Source organism: Schistocerca serialis, chromosome 5 (assembly GCF_023864345.2).
Source record: "Schistocerca serialis cubense isolate TAMUIC-IGC-003099 chromosome 5, iqSchSeri2.2, whole genome shotgun sequence".
NCBI lineage: Eukaryota > Metazoa > Arthropoda > Insecta > Orthoptera > Acrididae > Schistocerca > Schistocerca serialis.
Genome location: NC_064642.1, coordinates 685772336 through 685796736, shown reverse-complemented (window position 1 = coordinate 685796736; position 24401 = coordinate 685772336). Strand labels below are relative to the sequence as shown.

The 24401-nt window shown below is 39.2% G+C and overlaps 1 protein-coding gene across 1 annotated transcript in view; it reads left to right on the top strand.

The window, feature by feature from the left end:
- The first annotated feature begins 15288 nt into the window (after positions 1-15288).
- LOC126482178 (cilia- and flagella-associated protein 251-like) overlaps positions 15289-24401 on the top strand; it is a 31688-nt gene continuing 22575 nt past the window's right edge. The window contains exons 1-13 of the mRNA XM_050106157.1: positions 15289-15346; positions 15534-15575; positions 18511-18552; positions 18740-18781; positions 19655-19696; positions 20571-20612; positions 20800-20841; positions 21029-21070; positions 21487-21528; positions 21945-21986; positions 22174-22215; positions 22861-22902; positions 23090-23131. Coding sequence (XP_049962114.1) covers positions 15289-15346; positions 15534-15575; positions 18511-18552; positions 18740-18781; positions 19655-19696; positions 20571-20612; positions 20800-20841; positions 21029-21070; positions 21487-21528; positions 21945-21986; positions 22174-22215; positions 22861-22902; positions 23090-23131 — 562 coding nt within the window. The remainder of the gene's footprint in view (positions 15347-15533; positions 15576-18510; positions 18553-18739; positions 18782-19654; positions 19697-20570; positions 20613-20799; positions 20842-21028; positions 21071-21486; positions 21529-21944; positions 21987-22173; positions 22216-22860; positions 22903-23089; positions 23132-24401) is intronic.

Genomic DNA, 24401 nt, shown 5'->3' with positions numbered 1-24401 from the left:
ATTGGTAAGCATTTTTTTGTGGTTTATACTTTTGGAATTTTGGTTTTTTATGTTGATTTTAAAATGACCTATTTCATGTTTGAAATGTACTAACTCGTTTTTTCCTCACAGCAGGTCAACTTGTGTGTGGTTGCAACACTACGGTCCCATTGAGTACATTTTTGGAGAAAGGGACATCTGTTGCACCACAGGGAGGGAGGAGGGTGAGGAGCACGACACATTTTCTTCCATTGGTAAGCATTTTTTTGTGGTTTATACTTTTGGAATTTTGGTTTTTTATGTTGATTTTAAAATGACCTATTTCATGTTTGAAATGTACTAACTCGTTTTTTCCTAACAGCAGGTCAACTTGTGTGTGGTTGCAACACTACGGTCCCATTGAGTACATTTTTGGAGAAAGGGACATCTGTTGCACCACAGGGAGGGAGGAGGGTGAGGAGCACGACACATTTTCTTCCATTGGTAAGCATTTTTTTGTGGTTATTACTTTTGGAATTTTGGTTTTTTATGTTGATTTTAAAATGACCTATTTCATGTTTGAAATGTACTAACTCGTTTTTTCTTCACAGCAGGTCAACTTGTGTGTGGTTGCAACACTACGGTCCCATTGAGTACATTTTTGGAGAAAGGGACATCTGTTGCACCACAGGGAGGGAGGAGGGTGAGGAGCACGACACATTTTCTTCCATTGGTAAGCATTTTTTTGTGGTTTATACTTTTGGAATTTTGGTTTTTTATGTTGATTTTGTAATGACCTATTTCATGTTTGAAATGTACTAACTCGTTTTTTCCTCACAGCAGGTCAACTTGTGTGTGGTTGCAACACTACGGTCCCATTGAGTACATTTTTGGAGAAAGGGACATCTGTTGCACCACAGGGAGGGAGGAGGGTGAGGAGCACGACACATTTTCTTCCATTGGTAAGCATTTTTTTGTGGTTTATACTTTTGGATTTTGGTTTTTTATGTTGATTTTAAAATGACCTATTTCATGTTTGAAATGTACTAACTCGTTTTTTCCTCACAGCAGGTCAACTTGTGTGTGGTTGCAACACTACGGTCCCATTGAGTACATTTTTGGAGAAAGGGACATCTGTTGCACCACAGGGAGGGAGGAGGGTGAGGAGCACGACACATTTTCTTCCATTGGTAAGCATTTTTTTGTGGTTTATACTTTTGGAATTTTGGTTTTTTATGTTGATTTTAAAATGACCTATTTCATGTTTGAAATGTACTAACTCGTTTTTTCCTCACAGCAGGTCAACTTGTGTGTGGTTGCAACACTACGGTCCCATTGAGTACATTTTTGGAGAAAGGGACATCTGTTGCACCACAGGGAGGGAGGAGGGTGAGGAGCACGACACATTTTCTTCCATTGGTAAGCATTTTTTTGTGGTTTATACTTTTGGAATTTTGGTTTTTTATGTTGATTTTAAAATGACCTATTTCATGTTTGAAATGTACTAACTCGTTTTTTCCTCACAGCAGGTCAACTTGTGTGTGGTTGCAACACTACGGTCCCATTGAGTACATTTTTGGAGAAAGGGACATCTGTTGCACCACAGGGAGGGAGGAGGGTGAGGAGCACGACACATTTTCTTCCATTGGTAAGCATTTTTTTGTGGTTTATACTTTTGGAATTTTGGTTTTTTATGTTGATTTTAAAATGACCTATTTCATGTTTGAAATGTACTAACTCGTTTTTTCCTCACAGCAGGTCAACTTGTGTGTGGTTGCAACACTACGGTCCCATTGAGTACATTTTTGGAGAAAGGGACATCTGTTGCACCACAGGGAGGGAGGAGGGTGAGGAGCACGACACATTTTCTTCCATTGGTAAGCATTTTTTTGTGGTTTATACTTTTGGAATTTTGGTTTTTTATGTTGATTTTAAAATGACCTATTTCATGTTTGAAATGTACTAACTCGTTTTTTCCTAACAGCAGGTCAACTTGTGTGTGGTTGCAACACTACGGTCCCATTGAGTACATTTTTGGAGAAAGGGACATCTGTTGCACCACAGGGAGGGAGGAGGGTGAGGAGCACGACACATTTTCTTCCATTGGTAAGCATTTTTTTGTGGTTTATACTTTTGGAATTTTGGTTTTTTATGTTGATTTTAAAATGACCTATTTCATGTTTGAAATGTACTAACTCGTTTTTTCCTCACAGCAGGTCAACTTGTGTGTGGTTGCAACACTACGGTCCCATTGAGTACATTTTTGGAGAAAGGGACATCTGTTGCACCACAGGGAGGGAGGAGGGTGAGGAGCACGACACATTTTCTTCCATTGGTAAGCATTTTTTTGTGGTTTATACTTTTGGAATTTTGGTTTTTTATGTTGATTTTAAAATGACCTATTTCATGTTTGAAATGTACTAACTCGTTTTTTCCTCACAGCAGGTCAACTTGTGTGTGGTTGCAACACTACGGTCCCATTGAGTACATTTTTGGAGAAAGGGACATCTGTTGCACCACAGGGAGGGAGGAGGGTGAGGAGCACGACACATTTTCTTCCATTGGTAAGCATTTTTTTGTGGTTTATACTTTTGGAATTTTGGTTTTTTATGTTGATTTTAAAATGACCTATTTCATGTTTGAAATGTACTAACTCGTTTTTTCCTCACAGCAGGTCAACTTGTGTGTGGTTGCAACACTACGGTCCCATTGAGTACATTTTTGGAGAAAGGGACATCTGTTGCACCACAGGGAGGGAGGAGGGTGAGGAGCACGACACATTTTCTTCCATTGGTAAGCATTTTTTTGTGGTTTATACTTTTGGAATTTTGGTTTTTTATGTTGATTTTAAAATGACCTATTTCATGTTTGAAATGTACTAACTCGTTTTTTCCTCACAGCAGGTCAACTTGTGTGTGGTTGCAACACTACGGTCCCATTGAGTACATTTTTGGAGAAAGGGACATCTGTTGCACCACAGGGAGGGAGGAGGGTGAGGAGCACGACACATTTTCTTCCATTGGTAAGCATTTTTTTGTGGTTTATACTTTTGGAATTTTGGTTTTTTATGTTGATTTTAAAATGACCTATTTCATGTTTGAAATGTACTAACTCGTTTTTTCCTCACAGCAGGTCAACTTGTGTGTGGTTGCAACACTACGGTCCCATTGAGTACATTTTTGGAGAAAGGGACATCTGTTGCACCACAGGGAGGGAGGAGGGTGAGGAGCACGACACATTTTCTTCCATTGGTAAGCATTTTTTTGTGGTTTATACTTTTGGAATTTTGGTTTTTTATGTTGATTTTAAAATGACCTATTTCATGTTTGAAACGTACTAACTCGTTTTTTCCTCACAGCAGGTCAACTTGTGTGTGGTTGCAACACTACGGTCCCATTGAGTACATTTTTGGAGAAAGGGACATCTGTTGCACCACAGGGAGGGAGGAGGGTGAGGAGCACGACACATTTTCTTCCATTGGTAAGCATTTTTTTGTGGTTTATACTTTTGGAATTTTGGTTTTTTATGTTGATTTTAAAATGACCTATTTCATGTTTGAAATGTACTAACTCGTTTTTTCCTCACAGCAGGTCAACTTGTGTGTGGTTGCAACACTACGGTCCCATTGAGTACATTTTTGGAGAAAGGGACATCTGTTGCACCACAGGGAGGGAGGAGGGTGAGGAGCACGACACATTTTCTTCCATTGGTAAGCATTTTTTTGTGGTTTATACTTTTGGAATTTTGGTTTTTTATGTTGATTTTAAAATGACCTATTTCATGTTTGAAATGTACTAACTCGTTTTTTCCTCACAGCAGGTCAACTTGTGTGTGGTTGCAACACTACGGTCCCATTGAGTACATTTTTGGAGAAAGGGACATCTGTTGCACCACAGGGAGGGAGGAGGGTGAGGAGCACGACACATTTTCTTCCATTGGTAAGCATTTTTTTGTGGTTTATACTTTTGGAATTTTGGTTTTTTATGTTGATTTTAAAATGACCTATTTCATGTTTGAAATGTACTAACTCGTTTTTTCCTCACAGCAGGTCAACTTGTGTGTGGTTGCAACACTACGGTCCCATTGAGTACATTTTTGGAGAAAGGGACATCTGTTGCACCACAGGGAGGGAGGAGGGTGAGGAGCACGACACATTTTCTTCCATTGGTAAGCATTTTTTTGTGGTTTATACTTTTGGAATTTTGGTTTTTTATGTTGATTTTAAAATGACCTATTTCATGTTTGAAATGTACTAACTCGTTTTTTCCTCACAGCAGGTCAACTTGTGTGTGGTTGCAACACTACGGTCCCATTGAGTACATTTTTGGAGAAAGGGACATCTGTTGCACCACAGGGAGGGAGGAGGGTGAGGAGCACGACACATTTTCTTCCATTGGTAAGCATTTTTTTGTGGTTTATACTTTTGGAATTTTGGTTTTTTATGTTGATTTTAAAATGACCTATTTCATGTTTGAAATGTACTAACTCGTTTTTTCCTCACAGCAGGTCAACTTGTGTGTGGTTGCAACACTACGGTCCCATTGAGTACATTTTTGGAGAAAGGGACATCTGTTGCACCACAGGGAGGGAGGAGGGTGAGGAGCACGACACATTTTCTTCCATTGGTAAGCATTTTTTTGTGGTTTATACTTTTGGAATTTTGGTTTTTTATGTTGATTTTAAAATGACCTATTTCATGTTTGAAATGTACTAACTCGTTTTTTCCTCACAGCAGGTCAACTTGTGTGTGGTTGCAACACTACGGTCCCATTGAGTACATTTTTGGAGAAAGGGACATCTGTTGCACCACAGGGAGGGAGGAGGGTGAGGAGCACGACACATTTTCTTCCATTGGTAAGCATTTTTTTGTGGTTTATACTTTTGGAATTTTGGTTTTTTATGTTGATTTTAAAATGACCTATTTCATGTTTGAAATGTACTAACTCGTTTTTTCCTCACAGCAGGTCAACTTGTGTGTGGTTGCAACACTACGGTCCCATTGAGTACATTTTTGGAGAAAGGGACATCTGTTGCACCACAGGGAGGGAGGAGGGTGAGGAGCACGACACATTTTCTTCCATTGGTAAGCATTTTTTTGTGGTTTATACTTTTGGAATTTTGGTTTTTTATGTTGATTTTAAAATGACCTATTTCATGTTTGAAATGTACTAACTCGTTTTTTCCTAACAGCAGGTCAACTTGTGTGTGGTTGCAACACTACTGTCCCATTGAGTACATTTTTGGAGAAAGGGACATCTGTTGCACCACAGGGAGGGAGGAGGGTGAGGAGCACGACACATTTTCTTCCATTGGTAAGCATTTTTTTGTGGTTATTACTTTTGGAATTTTGGTTTTTTATGTTGATTTTAAAATGACCTATTTCATGTTTGAAATGTACTAACTCGTTTTTTCTTCACAGCAGGTCAACTTGTGTGTGGTTGCAACACTACGGTCCCATTGAGTACATTTTTGGAGAAAGGGACATCTGTTGCACCACAGGGAGGGAGGAGGGTGAGGAGCACGACACATTTTCTTCCATTGGTAAGCATTTTTTTGTGGTTATTACTTTTGGAATTTTGGTTTTTTATGTTGATTTTAAATTGATCTATTTCATGTTTGAAATGTACTAACTCGTTTTTTCTTCACAGCAGGTCAACTTGTGTGTGGTTGCAACACTACGGTCCCATTGAGTACATTTTTGGAGAAAGGGACATCTGTTGCACCACAGGGAGGGAGGAGGGTGAGGAGCACGACACATTTTCTTCCATTGGTAAGCATTTTTTTGTGGTTTATACTTTTGGAATTTTGGTTTTTTATGTTGATTTTGTAATGACCTATTTCATGTTTGAAATGTACTAACTCGTTTTTTCCTCACAGCAGGTCAACTTGTGTGTGGTTGCAACACTACGGTCCCATTGAGTACATTTTTGGAGAAAGGGACATCTGTTGCACCACAGGGAGGGAGGAGGGTGAGGAGCACGACACATTTTCTTCCATTGGTAAGCATTTTTTTGTGGTTTATACTTTTGGAATTTTGGTTTTTTATGTTGATTTTAAAATGACCTATTTCATGTTTGAAATGTACTAACTCGTTTTTTCCTCACAGCAGGTCAACTTGTGTGTGGTTGCAACACTACGGTCCCATTGAGTACATTTTTGGAGAAAGGGACATCTGTTGCACCACAGGGAGGGAGGAGGGTGAGGAGCACGACACATTTTCTTCCATTGGTAAGCATTTTTTTGTGGTTTATACTTTTGGAATTTTGGTTTTTTATGTTGATTTTAAAATGACCTATTTCATGTTTGAAATGTACTAACTCGTTTTTTCCTAACAGCAGGTCAACTTGTGTGTGGTTGCAACACTACGGTCCCATTGAGTACATTTTTGGAGAAAGGGACATCTGTTGCACCACAGGGAGGGAGGAGGGTGAGGAGCACGACACATTTTCTTCCATTGGTAAGCATTTTTTTGTGGTTTATACTTTTGGAATTTTGGTTTTTTATGTTGATTTTAAAATGACCTATTTCATGTTTGAAATGTACTAACTCGTTTTTTCCTCACAGCAGGTCAACTTGTGTGTGGTTGCAACACTACGGTCCCATTGAGTACATTTTTGGAGAAAGGGACATCTGTTGCACCACAGGGAGGGAGGAGGGTGAGGAGCACGACACCTTTTCTTCCATTGGTAAGCATTTTTTTGTGGTTTATACTTTTGGAATTTTGGTTTTTTATGTTGATTTTAAAATGACCTATTTCATGTTTGAAATGTACTAACTCGTTTTTTCCTCACAGCAGGTCAACTTGTGTGTGGTTGCAACACTACGGTCCCATTGAGTACATTTTTGGAGAAAGGGACATCTGTTGCACCACAGGGAGGGAGGAGGGTGAGGAGCACGACACATTTTCTTCCATTGGTAAGCATTTTTTTGTGGTTTATACTTTTGGAATTTTGGTTGTTTATGTTGATTTTAAAATGACCTATTTCATGTTTGAAATGTACTAACTCGTTTTTTCCTCACAGCAGGTCAACTTGTGTGTGGTTGCAACACTACGGTCCCATTGAGTACATTTTTGGAGAAAGGGACATCTGTTGCACCACAGGGAGGGAGGAGGGTGAGGAGCACGACACATTTTCTTCCATTGGTAAGCATTTTTTTGTGGTTTATACTTTTGGAATTTTGGTTTTTTATGTTGATTTTAAAATGACCTATTTCATTTTTGAAATGTACTAACTCGTTTTTTCCTCACAGCAGGTCAACTTGTGTGTGGTTGCAACACTACGGTCCCATTGAGTACATTTTTGGAGAAAGGGACATCTGTTGCACCACAGGGAGGGAGGAGGGTGAGGAGCACGACACATTTTCTTCCATTGGTAAGCATTTTTTTGTGGTTTATACTTTTGGAATTTTGGTTTTTTATGTTGATTTTAAAATGACCTATTTCATGTTTGAAATGTACTAACTCGTTTTTTCCTAACAGCAGGTCAACTTGTGTGTGGTTGCAACACTACGGTCCCATTGAGTACATTTTTGGAGAAAGGGACATCTGTTGCACCACAGGGAGGGAGGAGGGTGAGGAGCACGACACATTTTCTTCCATTGGTAAGCATTTTTTTGTGGTTATTACTTTTGGAATTTTGGTTTTTTATGTTAATTTTAAAATGACCTATTTCATGTTTGAAATGTACTAACTCGTTTTTTCTTCACAGCAGGTCAACTTGTGTGTGGTTGCAACACTACGGTCCCATTGAGTACATTTTTGGAGAAAGGGACATCTGTTGCACCACAGGGAGGGAGGAGGGTGAGGAGCACGACACATTTTCTTCCATTGGTAAGCATTTTTTTGTGGTTTATACTTTTGGAATTTTGGTTTTTTATGTTGATTTTGTAATGACCTATTTCATGTTTGAAATGTACTAACTCGTTTTTTCCTCACAGCAGGTCAACTTGTGTGTGGTTGCAACACTACGGTCCCATTGAGTACATTTTTGGAGAAAGGGACATCTGTTGCACCACAGGGAGGGAGGAGGGTGAGGAGCACGACACATTTTCTTCCATTGGTAAGCATTTTTTTGTGGTTTATACTTTTGGAATTTTGGTTTTTTATGTTGATTTTGTAATGACCTATTTCATGTTTGAAATGTACTAACTCGTTTTTTCCTCACAGCAGGTCAACTTGTGTGTGGTTGCAACACTACGGTCCCATTGAGTACATTTTTGGAGAAAGGGACATCTGTTGCACCACAGGGAGGGAGGAGGGTGAGGAGCACGACACATTTTCTTCCATTGGTAAGCATTTTTTTGTGGTTTATACTTTTGGAATTTTGGTTTTTTATGTTGATTTTAAAATGACCTATTTCATGTTTGAAATGTACTAACTCGTTTTTTCCTCACAGCAGGTCAACTTGTGTGTGGTTGCAACACTATGGTCCCATTGAGTACATTTTTGGAGAAAGGGACATCTGTTGCACCACAGGGAGGGAGGAGGGTGAGGAGCACGATACATTTTATTCCATTGGTAAGCATTTTTTTGTGGTTTATACTTTTGGAATTTTGGTTTTTTATGTTGATTTTAAAATGACCTAGTTCATGTTTGAAATGTACTAACTCGTTTTTTCCTCACAGCAGGTCAACTCGTGTGTGGTTGCAACACTACGGTCCCATTGAGTACATTTTTGGAGAAAGGGACATCTGTTGCACCACAGGGAGGGAGGAGGGTGAGGAGCACGACACATTTTCTTCCATTGGTAAGCATTTTTTTGTGGTTTATACTTTTGGAATTTTGGTTTTTTATGTTGATTTTAAAATGACCTATTTCATGTTTGAAATGTACTAACTCGTTTTTTCCTAACAGCAGGTCAACTTGTGTGTGGTTGCAACACTACGGTCCCATTGAGTACATTTTTGGAGAAAGGGACATCTGTTGCACCACAGGGAGGGAGGAGGGTGAGGAGCACGACACATTTTCTTCCATTGGTAAGCATTTTTTTGTGGTTATTACTTTTGGAATTTTGGTTTTTTATGTTGATTTTAAAATGACCTATTTCATGTTTGAAATGTACTAACTCGTTTTTTCTTCACAGCAGGTCAACTTGTGTGTGGTTGCAACACTACGGTCCCATTGAGTACATTTTTGGAGAAAGGGACATCTGTTGCACCACAGGGAGGGAGGAGGGTGAGGAGCACGACACATTTTCTTCCATTGGTAAGCATTTTTTTGTGGTTTATACTTTTGGAATTTTGGTTTTTTATGTTGATTTTGTAATGACCTATTTCATGTTTGAAATGTACTAACTCGTTTTTTCCTCACAGCAGGTCAACTTGTGTGTGGTTGCAACACTACGGTCCCATTGAGTACATTTTTGGAGAAAGGGACATCTGTTGCACCACAGGGAGGGAGGAGGGTGAGGAGCACGACACATTTTCTTCCATTGGTAAGCATTTTTTTGTGGTTTATACTTTTGGAATTTTGGTTTTTTATGTTGATTTTAAAATGACCTATTTCATGTTTGAAATGTACTAACTCGTTTTTTCCTCACAGCAGGTCAACTTGTGTGTGGTTGCAACACTACGGTCCCATTGAGTACATTTTTGGAGAAAGGGACATCTGTTGCACCACAGGGAGGGAGGAGGGTGAGGAGCACGACACATTTTCTTCCATTGGTAAGCATTTTTTTGTGGTTTATACTTTTGGAATTTTGGTTTTTTATGTTGATTTTGTAATGACCTATTTCATGTTTGAAATGTACTAACTCGTTTTTTCTTCACAGCAGGTCAACTTGTGTGTGGTTGCAACACTACGGTCCCATTGAGTACATTTTTGGAGAAAGGGACATCTGTTGCACCACAGGGAGGGAGGAGGGTGAGGAGCACGACACATTTTCTTCCATTGGTAAGCATTTTTTTGTGGTTTATACTTTTGGAATTTTGGTTTTTTATGTTGATTTTGTAATGACCTATTTCATGTTTGAAATGTACTAACTCGTTTTTTCCTCACAGCAGGTCAACTTGTGTGTGGTTGCAACACTACGGTCCCATTGAGTACATTTTTGGAGAAAGGGACATCTGTTGCACCACAGGGAGGGAGGAGGGTGAGGAGCACGACACATTTTCTTCCATTGGTAAGCATTTTTTTGTGGTTTATACTTTTGGAATTTTGGTTTTTTATGTTGATTTTAAAATGACCTATTTCATGTTTGAAATGTACTAACTCGTTTTTTCCTCACAGCAGGTCAACTTGTGTGTGGTTGCAACACTACGGTCCCATTGAGTACATTTTTGGAGAAAGGGACATCTGTTGCACCACAGGGAGGGAGGAGGGTGAGGAGCACGACACATTTTCTTCCATTGGTAAGCATTTTTTTGTGGTTTATACTTTTGGAATTTTGGTTTTTTATGTTGATTTTGTAATGACCTATTTCATGTTTGAAATGTACTAACTCGTTTTTTCTTCACAGCAGGTCAACTTGTGTGTGGTTGCAACACTACGGTCCCATTGAGTACATTTTTGGAGAAAGGGACATCTGTTGCACCACAGGGAGGGAGGAGGGTGAGGAGCACGACACATTTTCTTCCATTGGTAAGCATTTTTTTGTGGTTTATACTTTTGGAATTTTGGTTTTTTATGTTGATTTTGTAATGACCTATTTCATGTTTGAAATGTACTAACTCGTTTTTTCCTCACAGCAGGTCAACTTGTGTGTGGTTGCAACACTACGGTCCCATTGAGTACATTTTTGGAGAAAGGGACATCTGTTGCACCACAGGGAGGGAGGAGGGTGAGGAGCACGACACATTTTCTTCCATTGGTAAGCATTTTTTTGTGGTTTATACTTTTGGAATTTTGGTTTTTTATGTTGATTTTAAAATGACCTATTTCATGTTTGAAATGTACTAACTCGTTTTTTCCTAACAGCAGGTCAACTTGTGTGTGGTTGCAACACTACGGTCCCATTGAGTACATTTTTGGAGAAAGGGACATCTGTTGCACCACAGGGAGGGAGGAGGGTGAGGAGCACGACACATTTTCTTCCATTGGTAAGCATTTTTTTGTGGTTTATACTTTTGGAATTTTGGTTTTTTATGTTGATTTTGTAATGACCTATTTCATGTTTGAAATGTACTAACTCGTTTTTTCTTCACAGCAGGTCAACTTGTGTGTGGTTGCAACACTACGGTCCCATTGAGTACATTTTTGGAGAAAGGGACATCTGTTGCACCACAGGGAGGGAGGAGGGTGAGGAGCACGACACATTTTCTTCCATTGGTAAGCATTTTTTTGTGGTTTATACTTTTGGAATTTTGGTTTTTTATGTTGATTTTGTAATGACCTATTTCATGTTTGAAATGTACTAACTCGTTTTTTCCTCACAGCAGGTCAACTTGTGTGTGGTTGCAACACTACGGTCCCATTGAGTACATTTTTGGAGAAAGGGACATCTGTTGCACCACAGGGAGGGAGGAGGGTGAGGAGCACGACACATTTTCTTCCATTGGTAAGCATTTTTTTGTGGTTTATACTTTTGGAATTTTGGTTTTTTATGTTGATTTTAAAATGACCTATTTCATGTTTGAAATGTACTAACTCGTTTTTTCCTCACAGCAGGTCAACTTGTGTGTGGTTGCAACACTACGGTCCCATTGAGTACATTTTTGGAGAAAGGGACATCTGTTGCACCACAGGGAGGGAGGAGGGTGAGGAGCACGACACATTTTCTTCCATTGGTAAGCATTTTTTTGTGGTTTATACTTTTGGAATTTTGGTTTTTTATGTTGATTTTAAAATGACCTATTTCATGTTTGAAATGTACTAACTCGTTTTTTCCTCACAGCAGGTCAACTTGTGTGTGGTTGCAACACTACGGTCCCATTGAGTACATTTTTGGAGAAAGGGACATCTGTTGCACCACAGGGAGGGAGGAGGGTGAGGAGCACGACACATTTTCTTCCATTGGTAAGCATTTTTTTGTGGTTTATACTTTTGGAATTTTGGTTTTTTATGTTGATTTTAAAATGACCTATTTCATGTTTGAAATGTACTAACTCGTTTTTTCCTCACAGCAGGTCAACTTGTGTGTGGTTGCAACACTACGGTCCCATTGAGTACATTTTTGGAGAAAGGGACATCTGTTGCACCACAGGGAGGGAGGAGGGTGAGGAGCACGACACATTTTCTTCCATTGGTAAGCATTATTTTGTGGTTTATACTTTTGGAATTTTGGTTTTTTATGTTGATTTTAAAATGACCTATTTCATGTTTGAAATGTACTAACTCGTTTTTTCCTAACAGCAGGTCAACTTGTGTGTGGTTGCAACACTACGGTCCCATTGAGTACATTTTTGGAGAAAGGGACATCTGTTGCACCACAGGGAGGGAGGAGGGTGAGGAGCACGACACATTTTCTTCCATTGGTAAGCATTTTTTTGTGGTTATTACTTTTGGAATTTTGGTTTTTTATGTTGATTTTAAAATGACCTATTTCATGTTTGAAATGTACTAACTCGTTTTTTCTTCACAGCAGGTCAACTTGTGTGTGGTTGCAACACTACGGTCCCATTGAGTACATTTTTGGAGAAAGGGACATCTGTTGCACCACAGGGAGGGAGGAGGGTGAGGAGCACGACACATTTTCTTCCATTGGTAAGCATTTTTTTGTGGTTTATACTTTTGGAATTTTGGTTTTTTATGTTGATTTTGTAATGACCTATTTCATGTTTGAAATGTACTAACTCGTTTTTTCCTCACAGCAGGTCATCTTGTGTGTGGTTGCAACACTACGGTCCCATTGAGTACATTTTTGGAGAAAGGGACATCTGTTGCACCACAGGGAGGGAGGAGGGTGAGGAGCACGACACATTTTCTTCCATTGGTAAGCATTTTTTTGTGGTTTATACTTTTGGAATTTTGGTTTTTTATGTTGATTTTGTAATGACCTATTTCATGTTTGAAATGTACTAACTCGTTTTTTCCTCACAGCAGGTCAACTTGTGTGTGGTTGCAACACTACGGTCCCATTGAGTACATTTTTGGAGAAAGGGACATCTGTTGCACCACAGGGAGGGAGGAGGGTGAGGAGCACGACACATTTTCTTCCATTGGTAAGCATTTTTTTGTGGTTTATACTTTTGGAATTTTGGTTTTTTATGTTGATTTTAAAATGACCTATTTCATGTTTGAAATGTACTAACTCGTTTTTTCCTCACAGCAGGTCAACTTGTGTGTGGTTGCAACACTATGGTGTCATTGAGTACATTTTTGGAGAAAGGGACATCTGTTGCACCACAGGGAGGGAGGAGGGTGAGGAGCACGATACATTTTATTCCATTGGTAAGCATTTTTTTGTGGTTTATACTTTTGGAATTTTGGTTTTTTATGTTGATTTTAAATTGACCTAGTTCATGTTTGAAATGTACTAACTCGTTTTTTCCTCACAGCAGGTCAACTCGTGTGTGGTTGCAACACTACGGTCCCATTGAGTACATTTTTGGAGAAAGGGACATCTGTTGCACCACAGGGAGGGAGGAGGGTGAGGAGCACGACACATTTTCTTCCATTGGTAAGCATTTTTTTGTGGTTTATACTTTTGGAATTTTGGTTTTTTATGTTGATTTTAAAATGACCTATTTTACTTTTGAAATGTACTAACTCGTTTTTTCCTCACAGCAGGTCAACTTGTGTGTGGTTGCAACACTACGGTCCCATTGAGTACACTTTTGGAGAAAGGGACATCTGTTGCACCACAGGGAGGGAGGAGGGTGAGGAGCAGGACACATTTTCTTCCATTGGTAAGCATTTTTTTGTGGTTTATACTTTTGGAATTTTGGTTTTTTATGTTGATTTTAAAATGACCTATTTCATGTTTGAAATGTACTAACTCGTTTTTTCCTCACAGCAGGTCAACTTGTGTGTGGTTGCAACACTACGGTCCCATTGAGTACATTTTTGGAGAAAGGGACATCTGTTGCACCACAGGGAGGGAGGTGGGTGAGGAGCAGGACACATTTCCTTCCATTGGTAAGCATTTTTTTTTTTGTTATACTTTTGGAATTTTGGTTTTTTATGTTGATTTTAAAATGACCTATTTCATGTTTGAAATGTACTAACTCGTTTTTTCCTCACAGCAGGTCAACTTGTGTGTGGTTGCAACACTACGGTCCCATTGAGTACATTTTTGGAGAAAGGGACATCTGTTGCACCACAGGGAGGGAGGAGGGTGAGGAGCACGACACATTTTCTTCCATTGGTAAGCATTTTTTTGTGGTTTATACTTTTGGAATTTTGGTTTTTTATGTTGATTTTAAAATGACCTATTTCATGTTTGAAATGTACTAACTCGTTTTTTCCTCACAGCAGGTCAACTTGTGTGTGGTTGCAACACTACGGTCCCATTGAGTACATTTTTGGAGAAAGGGACATCTGTTGCACCACAGGGAGGGAGGAGGGTGAGGAGCACGACACATTTTCTTCCATTGGTAAGCATTTTTTTGTGGTTTATACTTTTCGAATTTTGGTTTTTTATGTTGATTTTAAAATGACCTATTTCATGTTTGAAATGTACTAACTCGTTTTTTCCTCACAGCAGGTCAACTTGTGTGTGGTTGCAACACTACGGTCCCATTGAGTACATTTTTGGAGAAAGGGACATCTGTTGCACCACAGGGAGGGAGGTGGGTGAGGAGCAGGACACATTTTCTTCCATTGGTAAGCATTTTTTTGTGGTTTATACTTTTGGAATTTTGGTTTTTTATGTTGATTTTAAAATGACCTATTTCATGTTTGAAATGTACTAACTCGTTTTTTCCTCACAGCAGGTCAACTTGTGTGTGGTTGCAACACTACGGTCCCATTGAGTACATTTTTGGAGAAAGGGACATCTGTTGCACCACAGGGAGGGAGGAGGGTGAGGAGCAGGACACATTTTCTTCCATTGGTAAGCATTTTTTTGTGGTTTATACTTTTGGAATTTTGGTTTTTTATGTTGATTTTAAAATGACCTATTTCATGTTTGAAATGTACTAACTCGTTTTTTCCTCACAGCAGGTCAACTTGTGTGTGGTTGCAACACTACGGTCCCATTGAGTACATTTTTGGAGAAAGGGACATCTGTTGCACCACAGGGAGGGAGGAGGGTGAGGAGCACGACACATTTTCTTCCATTGGTAAGCATTTTTTTGTGGTTTATACTTTAGGAATTTTGGTTTTTTATGTTGATTTTAAAATGACCTATTTCATGTTTGAAATGTACTAACTCGTTTTTTCCTCACAGCAAGTCAACTTGTGTGTGGTTGCAACACTACGGTCCCATTGAGTACATTTTTGGAGAAAGGGACATGTGTTGCACCACAGGGAGGGAGGAGGGTGAGGAGCAGGACACATTTTCTTCCATTGGTAAGCATTTTTTTGTGGTTTATACTTTTGGAATTTTGGTTTTTTATGTTGATTTTAATATGACCTATTTCATGTTTGAAATGTACTAACTCGTTTTTTCCTCACAGCAGGTCAACTTGTGTGTGGTTGCAACACTACGGTCCCATTGAGTACATTTTTGGAGAAAGGGACATCTGTTGCACCACAGGGAGGGAGGAGGGTGAGGAGCAGGACACATTTTCTTCCATTGGTAAGCATTTTTTTGTGGTTTATACTTTTGGAATTTTGGTTTTTTATGTTGATTTTAAAATGACCTATTTCATGTTTGAAATGTACTAACTCGTTTTTTCCTCACAGCAGGTCAACTTGTGTGTGGTTGCAACACTACGGTCCCATTGAGTACATTTTTGGAGAAAGGGACATCTGTTGCACCACAGGGAGGGAGGAGGGTGAGGAGCACGACAGATTTTCTTCCATTGGTAAGCATTTTTTTGTGGTTTATACTTTTGGAATTTTGGTTTTTTATGTTGATTTTAAAATGACCTATTTCATGTTTGAAATGTACTAACTCGTTTTTTCCTCACAGCAGGTCAACTTGTGTGTGGTTGGAACACTACGGTCCCATTGAGTACATTTTTGGAGAAAGGGACATCTGTTGCACCACAGGGAGGGAGGAGGGTGAGGAGCACGACACATTTTCTTCCATTGGTAAGCATTTTTTTGTGGTTTATACTTTTGGAATTTTGGTTTTTTATGTTGATTTTAAAATGACCTATTTCATGTTTGAAATGTACTAACTCGTTTTTTCCTCACAGCAGGTCAACTTGTGTGTGGTTGCAACACTACGGTCCCATTGAGTACATTTTTGGAGAAAGGGACATCTGTTGCACCACAGGGAGGGAGGAGGGTGAGGAGCAGGACACATTTTCTTCCATTGGTAAGCATTTTTTTGTGGTTTATACTTTTGGAATTTTGGTTTTTTATGTTGATTTTAAAATGACCTATTTCATGTTTGAAATGTACTAACTCGTTTTTTCCTCACAGCAGGTCAACTTGTGTGTGGTTGCAACACTACGGTCCCATTGAGTACATTTTTGGAGAAAGGGACATCTGTTGCACCACAGGGAGGGAGGAGGGTGAGGAGCACGACACATTTTCTTCCATTGGTAAGCATTTTTTTGTGGTTTATACTTTTGGAATTTTGGTTTTTCATGTTGATTTTAAAATGACCTATTTCATTTTTGAAATGTACTAACTCATTTTTTCCTCACAGCAGGTCAACTTGTGTGTGGTTGCAACACTACGGTCCCATTGAGTACATTTTTGGAGAAAGGGACATCTGTTGCACCACAGGGAGGGAGGAGGGTGAAGAGCACGACACATTTTCCTCCATTGGTAAGCATTTTTTTGTGGTTTATACTTTTGGAATTTTGGTTTTTTATGTTGATTTTAAAATGACCTATTTCATGTTTGAAATGTACTAACTCGTTTTTTCCTCACAGCAGGTCAACTTGTGTGTGGTTGCAACACTACGGTCCCATTGAGTACATTTTTGGAGAAAGGGACATCTGTTGCACCACAGGGAGGGAGGAGGGTGAGGAGCACGACACATTTTCTTCCATTGGTAAGCATTTTTTTGTGGTTTATACTTTTGGAATTTTGGTTGTTTATGTTGATTTTAAAATGACCTATTTCATGTTTGAAATGTACTAACTCGTTTCTTCCTCACAGCAGGTCAACTTGTGTGTGGCTGCAACACTACGGTCCCATTGAGTACATTTTTGGAGAAAGGGACATCTGTTGCACCACAGGGAGGGAGGAGGGTGAAGAGCACGACACATTTTCTTCCATTGGTAAGCATTTTTTTGTGGTTTATACTTTTGGAATTTTGGTTTTTTATGTTGATTTTAAAATGACCTATTTCATGTTTGAAATGTACTAACTCGTTTTTTCCTCACAGCAGGTCAACTTGTGTGTGGTTGCAACACTACGGTCCCATTGAGTACATTTTTGGAGAAAGGGACATCTGTTGCACCACAGGGAGGGAGGAGGGTGAGGAGCACGACACATTTTCTTCCATTGGTAAGCATTTTTTTGTGGTTTATACTTTTGGAATTTTGGTTTTTTATGTTGATTTTAAAATGACCTATTTCATGTTTGAAATGTACTAACTCGTTTTTTCCTCACAGCAGGCCAACTTGTGTGTGGTTGCAACACTACGGTCCCATTGAGTACATTTTTGGAGAAAGGGACATCTGTTGCACCACAGGGAGGGAGGTGGGTGAGGAGCAGGACACATTTTCTTCTATTGGTAAGCATTTTTTTGTGGTTTATACTTTTGGAATTTTGGTTTTTTATGTTGATTTTAAAATGACCTATTTCATGTTTGAAATGTACTAACTCGTTTTTTCCTCACAGCAGGTCAACTTGTGTGTGGTTGCAACACTACGGTCCCATTGAGTACATTTTTGGAGAAAGGGACATCTGTTGCACCACAGGGAGGGAGGAGGGTGAGGAGCACGATACATTTTCTTCCATTGGTAAGCATTTTTTTGTGGTTTATACTTTTGGAATTTTGGTTTTTTATGTTGATTTTAAAATGACCTAGTTCATGTTTGAAATGTACTAACTCGTTTTTTCCTCACAGCAGGTCAACTCGTGTGTGGTTGCAACACTACGATCCCATTGAGTACATTTTTGGAGAAAGGGACATCTGTTGCACCACAGGGAGGGAGGAGGGTGAGGAGCACGACACATTTTCTTCCATTGGTAAGCATTTTTTTGTGGTTTATACTTTTGGAATTTTGGTTTTTTATGTTGATTTTAAAATGACCTATTTCATGTTTGAAATGTACTAACTCGTTTTTTCCTCACAGCAGGTCAACTTGTGTGTGGTTGCAACACTACGGTCCCATTGAGTACATTTTTGGGGAAAGGGACATCTGTTGCACCACAGGGAGGGAGGAGGGTGAGGAGCACGACACATTTTCTTCCATTGGTAAGCATTTTTTTGTGGTTTATACTTTTGGAATTTTGGTTTTTTATGTTGATTTTAAAATGACCTATTTCATGTTTGAAATGTACTAACTCGTTTTTTCCTCACAGCAGGTCAACTTGTGTGTGGTTGCAACACTACGGTCCCATTGAGTACATTTTTGGAGAAAGGGACATCTGTTGCACCACAGGGAGGGAGGAGGATGAGGAGCAGGACACATTTTCTTCCATTGGTAAGCATTTTTTTGTGGTTTATACTTTTCGAATTTTGGTTTTTTATGTTGATTTTAAAATGACCTATTTCATGTTTGAAATGTACTAACTCGTTTTTTCCTCACAGCAGGTCAACTTGTGTGTGGTTGCAACACTACGGTCCCATTGAGTACATTTTTGGAGAAAGGGACATCTGTTGCACCACAGGGAGGGAGGAGGATGAGGAGCAGGACACATTTTCTTCCATTGGTAAGCATTTTTTGTGGTTTATACTTTTGGAATTTTGGTTTTTTATGTTGATTTTAAAATGACCTATTTCATGTTTGAAATGTACTAACTCGTTTTTTCCTCACAGCAGGTCAACTTGTGTGTGGTTGCAACACTACGGTCCCATTGAGTACATTTTTGGAGAAAGGGACATCTGTTGCACCACAGGGAGGGAGGAGGGTGAGGAGCACGACACATTTTCTTCCATTGGTAAGCATTTTTTTGTGGTTTATACTTTTGGAATTTTGGTTTTTTATGTTGATTTTAAAATGACCTATTTCATGTTTGAAATGTACTAACTCGTTTTTTCCTCACAGCAGGTCAACTTGTGTGTGGTTGCAACACTACGGTCCCATTGAGTACATTTTTGGAGAAAGGGACATCTGTTGCACCACAGGGAGGGAGGAGGGTGAGGAGCACGACACATTTTCTTCCATTGGTAAGCATTTTTTTGTGGTTTATACTTTTGGAATTTTGGTTTTTTATGTTGATTTTAAAATGACCTATTTCATGTTTGAAATGTACTAACTCGTTTTTTCCTCACAGCAGGTCAACTTGTGTGTGGTTGCAACACTACGGTCCCATTGAGTACATTTTTGGAGAAAGGGACATCTGTTGCACCACAGGGAGGGAGGAGGGTGAGGAGCACGACACATTTTCTTCCATTGGTAAGCATTTTTTTGTGGTTTATACTTTTGGAATTTTGGTTTTTTATGTTGATTTTAAAATGACCTATTTCATGTTTGAAATGTACTAACTCGTTTTTTCCTCACAGCAGGTCAACTTGTGTGTGGTTGCAACACTACGGTCCCACTGAGTACATTTTTGGAGAAAGGGACATCTGTTGCACCACAGGGAGGGAGGAGGATGAGGAGCAGGACACATTTTCTTCCATTGGTAAGCATTTTTTTGTGGTTTACACTTTTGGAATTTTGGTTTTTTATGTTGATTTTAAAATGACCTATTTCATGTTTGAAATGTACTAACTCGTTTTTTCCTCACAGCAGGTCAACTTGTGTGTGGTTGCAACACTACCGTCCCATTGAGTACATTTTTGGAGAAAGGGACATGTGTTGCACCACAGGGAGGGAGGAGGATGAGGAGCAGGACACATTTTCTTCCATTGGCAAGCATTTTTTTGTGGTTTATACTTTTGGAATTTTGGTTTTTTATGTTGATTTTAAAATGACCTATGTCATGTTTGAAATGTACTAACTCGTTTTTTCCTCACAGCAGGTCAACTTGTGTGTGGTTGCAACACTACGGTCCCATTGAGTACATTTTTGGAGAAAGGGACATCTGTTGCACCACAGGGAGGGAGGAGGGTGAGGAGCACGACACATTTTCTTTAATTGGTAAGCATTTTTTTGTGGTTTATACTTTTGGAATTTTGGTTTTTTATGTTGATTTTAAAATGACCTATTTCATGTTTGAAATGTACTAACTCGTTTTTTCCTCACAGCAGGTCAACTTGTGTGTGGTTGCAACACTACGGTCCCATTGAGTACATTTTTGGAGAAAGGGACACCTGTTGCACCACAGGGAGGGAGGAGGGTGAGGAGCACGACACATTTTCTTCCATTGGTAAGCATTTTTTTGTGGTTTATACTTTTGGAATTTTGGTTGTTTATTTTGATTTTAAAATGACCTATTTCATGTTTGAAATGTACTAACTCGTTTTTTCCTCACAGCAGGTCAACTTGTGTGTGGTTGCAACACTACGGTCCCATTGAGTACATTTTTGGAGAAAGGGACATCTGTTGCACCACAGGGAGGGAGGAGGATGAGGAGCAGGACACATTTTCTTCCATTGGTAAGCTTTTTTTTGTGGTTTATACTTTTGGAATTTTGGTTTTTTATGTTGATTTTAAAATGACCTATTTCATGTTTGAAATGTACTAACTCGTTTTTTACTCACAGCAGGTCAACTTGTCTGTGGTTGCAACACTACGGTCCCATTGAGTACATTTTTGGAGAAAGGGACATCTGTTGCACCACAGGGAGGGAGGAGGATGAGGAGCAGGACACATTTTCTTCCATTGGTAAGCATTTTTTTGTGGTTTATACTTTTGGAATTTTGGTTTTTTATGTTGATTTTAAAATGACCTATTTCATGTTTGAAATGTACTAACTCGTTTTTTCCTCACAGCAGGTCAACTTGGGTGTGGTTGCAACACTATGGTCCCATTGAGTACATTTTTGGAGAAAGGGACATCTGTTGCACCACAGGGAGGGAGGAGGATGAGGAGCAGGACACATTTTCTTCCATTGGTAAGCATTTTTTTGTTGTTTATACTTTTGGAATTTTGGTTTTTTATGTTGATTTTAAAATGACCTATGTCATGTTTGAAATGTACCAACTCGTTTTTTCCTCACAGCAGGTCAACTTGTGTGTGGTTGCAACACTACGGTCCCATTGAGTACATTTTTGGAGAAAGGGACATCTGTTGCACCACAGGGAGGGAGGAGGGTGAGGAACACGACACATTTTCTTTAATTGGTAAGCATTTTTTTGTGGTTTATACTTTTGGAATTTTGGTTTTTTATGTTGATTTTAAAATGACCTATTTCATGTTTGAAATGTACTAACTCTTTTTTTCCTCACAGCAGGTCAACTTGTGTGTGGTTGCAACACTACGGTCCCATTGAGTACATTTTTGGAGAAAGGGATATCTGTTGCACCACAGGGAGGGAGGAGGATGAGGAGCAGGACACATTTTCTTCCATTGGTAAGCATTTTTTTGTGGTTTATACTTTTGGAATTTTGGTTTTTTATGTTGATTTTAAAATGACGTATTTCATGTTTGAAATGTACTAACTCGTTTTTTCCTCACAGCAGGTCAACTTGTGTGTGGTTGGAACACTACGGTCCCATTGAGTACATTTTTGGAGAAAGGGACATCTGTTGCACCACAGGGAGGGAGGAGGGTGAGGAGCACGACACATTTTCTTCCATTGGTAAGCATTTTTTTGTGGTTTATACTTTTGGAATTTTGGTTTTTTATGTTGATTTTAAAATGACCCATTTCATGTTTGAAATGTACTAACTCGTTTTTCCCCCACAGCAGGTCAACTTGTGTGTGGTTGCAACACTACGGTCCCATTGAGTACATTTTTGGAGAAAGGGATATCTGTTGCACCACAGGGAGGGAGGAGGATGAGGAGCAGGACACATTTTCTTCCATTGGTAAGCATATTTTTGTGGTTTATACTTTTTGAATTTTGGTGTTTTATGTTGATTTTAAAATGACCTATTTCATGTTTGAAATGTACTAACTCGTTTTTTCCTCACAGCAGGTCAACTTGTGTGTGGTTGCAACACTACGGTCCCATTGAGTACATTTTTGGAGAAAGGGATATCTGTTGCACCACAGGGAGGGAGGAGGATGAGGAGCAGGACACATTTTCTTCCATTGGTAAGCATTTTTTTGTGGTTTATACTTTTGGAATTTTGGTTTTTTATGTTGATTTTAAAATGACCTATTTCATGTTTGAAATGTACTAACTCGTTTTTTCCTCACAGCAGGTCAACTTGTGTGTGGTTGCAACACTACGGTCCCATTGAGTACATTTTTGGAGAAAGGGACATCTGTTGCACCACAGGGAGGGAGGAGGGTGAGGAGCACGACACATTTTCTTCCATTGGTAAGCATTTTTTTGTGGTTTATACTTTTGGAATTTTGGTTTTTTATGTTGATTTTAAAATGACCTATTTCATGTTTGAAATGTACTAACTCGTTTTTTCCTCACAGCAGGTCAACTTGTGTGTGGTTGCAACACTACGGTCCCATTGAGTACATTTTTGGAGAAAGGGACATCTGTTGCACCACAGGGAGGGAGGAGGGTGAGGAGCACGACACATTTTCTTCCATTGGTAAGCATTTTTTTGTGGTCTATACTTTTGGAATTTTGGTTTTTTATGTTGATTTTAAAATGACCTATTTCATGTTTGAAATGTACTAACTCATTTTTTCCTCACAGCAGGTCAACTTGTGTGTGGTTGCAACACTACGGTCCCATTGAGTACATTTTTGGAGAAAGGGACATCTGTTGCACCACAGGGAGGGAGGAGGATGAGGAGCACGACACATTTTCTTCCATTGGTAAGCATTTTTTTGTGGTTTATACTTTTGGAATTTTGGTCTTTTATGTTGATTTTAAAATGACCTATTTCATGTTTGAAATGTACTAACTCGTTTTTTCCTCACAGCAGGTCAACTTGTGTGTGGTTGCAACACTACGGTCCCAATGAGTACATTTTTGGAGAAAGGGCCATCTGTTGCACCACAGGGAGGGAGGAGGATGAGGAGCAGGACACATTTTCTTCCATTGGTAAGCATATTTTTGTGGTTTATACTTTTGGAATTTTGGGTTTTTATGTTGGTTTTAAAATGACCTATTTCATGTTTGAAATGTACTAACTCGTTTTTTCCTCACAGCAGGTCAACTTGTGTGTGGTTGCAACACTACGGTCCCATTGAGTACATTTTTGGAGAAAGGGACATCTGTTGCACCACAGGGAGGGAGGAGGGTGAGGAGCACGACACATTTTCTTCCATTGGTAAGCATTTTTTTGTGGTTTATACTTTTGGAATTTTGGTTTTTTTATGTTGATTTTAAAATGACCTATTTCAGGTTTGAAATGTACTAACTCGTTTTTTCCTCACAGCAGGTCAACTTGTGTGTGGTTGCAACACTACGGTCCCATTGAGTACATTTTTGGAGAAAGGGACATCTGTTGCACCACAGGGAGGGAGGAGGGTGAGGAGCACGACACATTTTCTTCCATTGGTAAGCATTTTTTTGTGATTTATACTTTTGGAATTTTGGTTTTTTATGTTGATTCTAAAATGACCTATTTCATGTTTGAAATGTACTAACTAGTTTTTTCCTCACAGCAGGTCAACTTGTGTGTGGTTGCAACACTACGGTCCCATTGAGTACATTTTTGGAGAAAGGGACATCTGTTGCACCACAGGGAGGGAGGAGGGTGAGGAGCACGACACATTTTCTTCCATTGGTAAGCATTTTTTTGTGGTTTATACTTTTGGAATTTTGGTTTTTTATGTTGATTTTAAAATGACCTATTTCATGTTTGAAATGTACTAACTCGTTTTTTCCTCACAGCAGGTCAACTTGTGTGTGGTTGCAACACTACGGTCCCATTGAGTACATTTTTGGAGAAAGGGACATCTGTTGCACCACAGGGAGGGAGGAGGGTGAGGAGCACGACACATTTTCTTCCATTGGTAAGCATTTTTTTGTGGTTTATACTTTTGGAATTTTGGTTTTTTATGTTGATTTTAAAATGACCTATTGCATTTTTGAAATGTACTAACTCGTTTTTTCCTCACAGCAGGTCAACTTGTGTGTGGTTGCAACACTACGGTCCCATTGAGTACATTTTTGGAGAAAGGGACATCTGTTGCACCACAGGGAGGGAGGAGGGTGAGGAGCACGACACATTTTCTTCCATTGGTAAGCATTTTTTTGTGGTTTATACTTTTGGAATTTTGGTTTTTTATGTTGATTTTAAAATGACCTATTTCATGTTTGAAATGTACTAACTTGTTTGTTCCTCACAGCAGGTCAACTTGTGTGT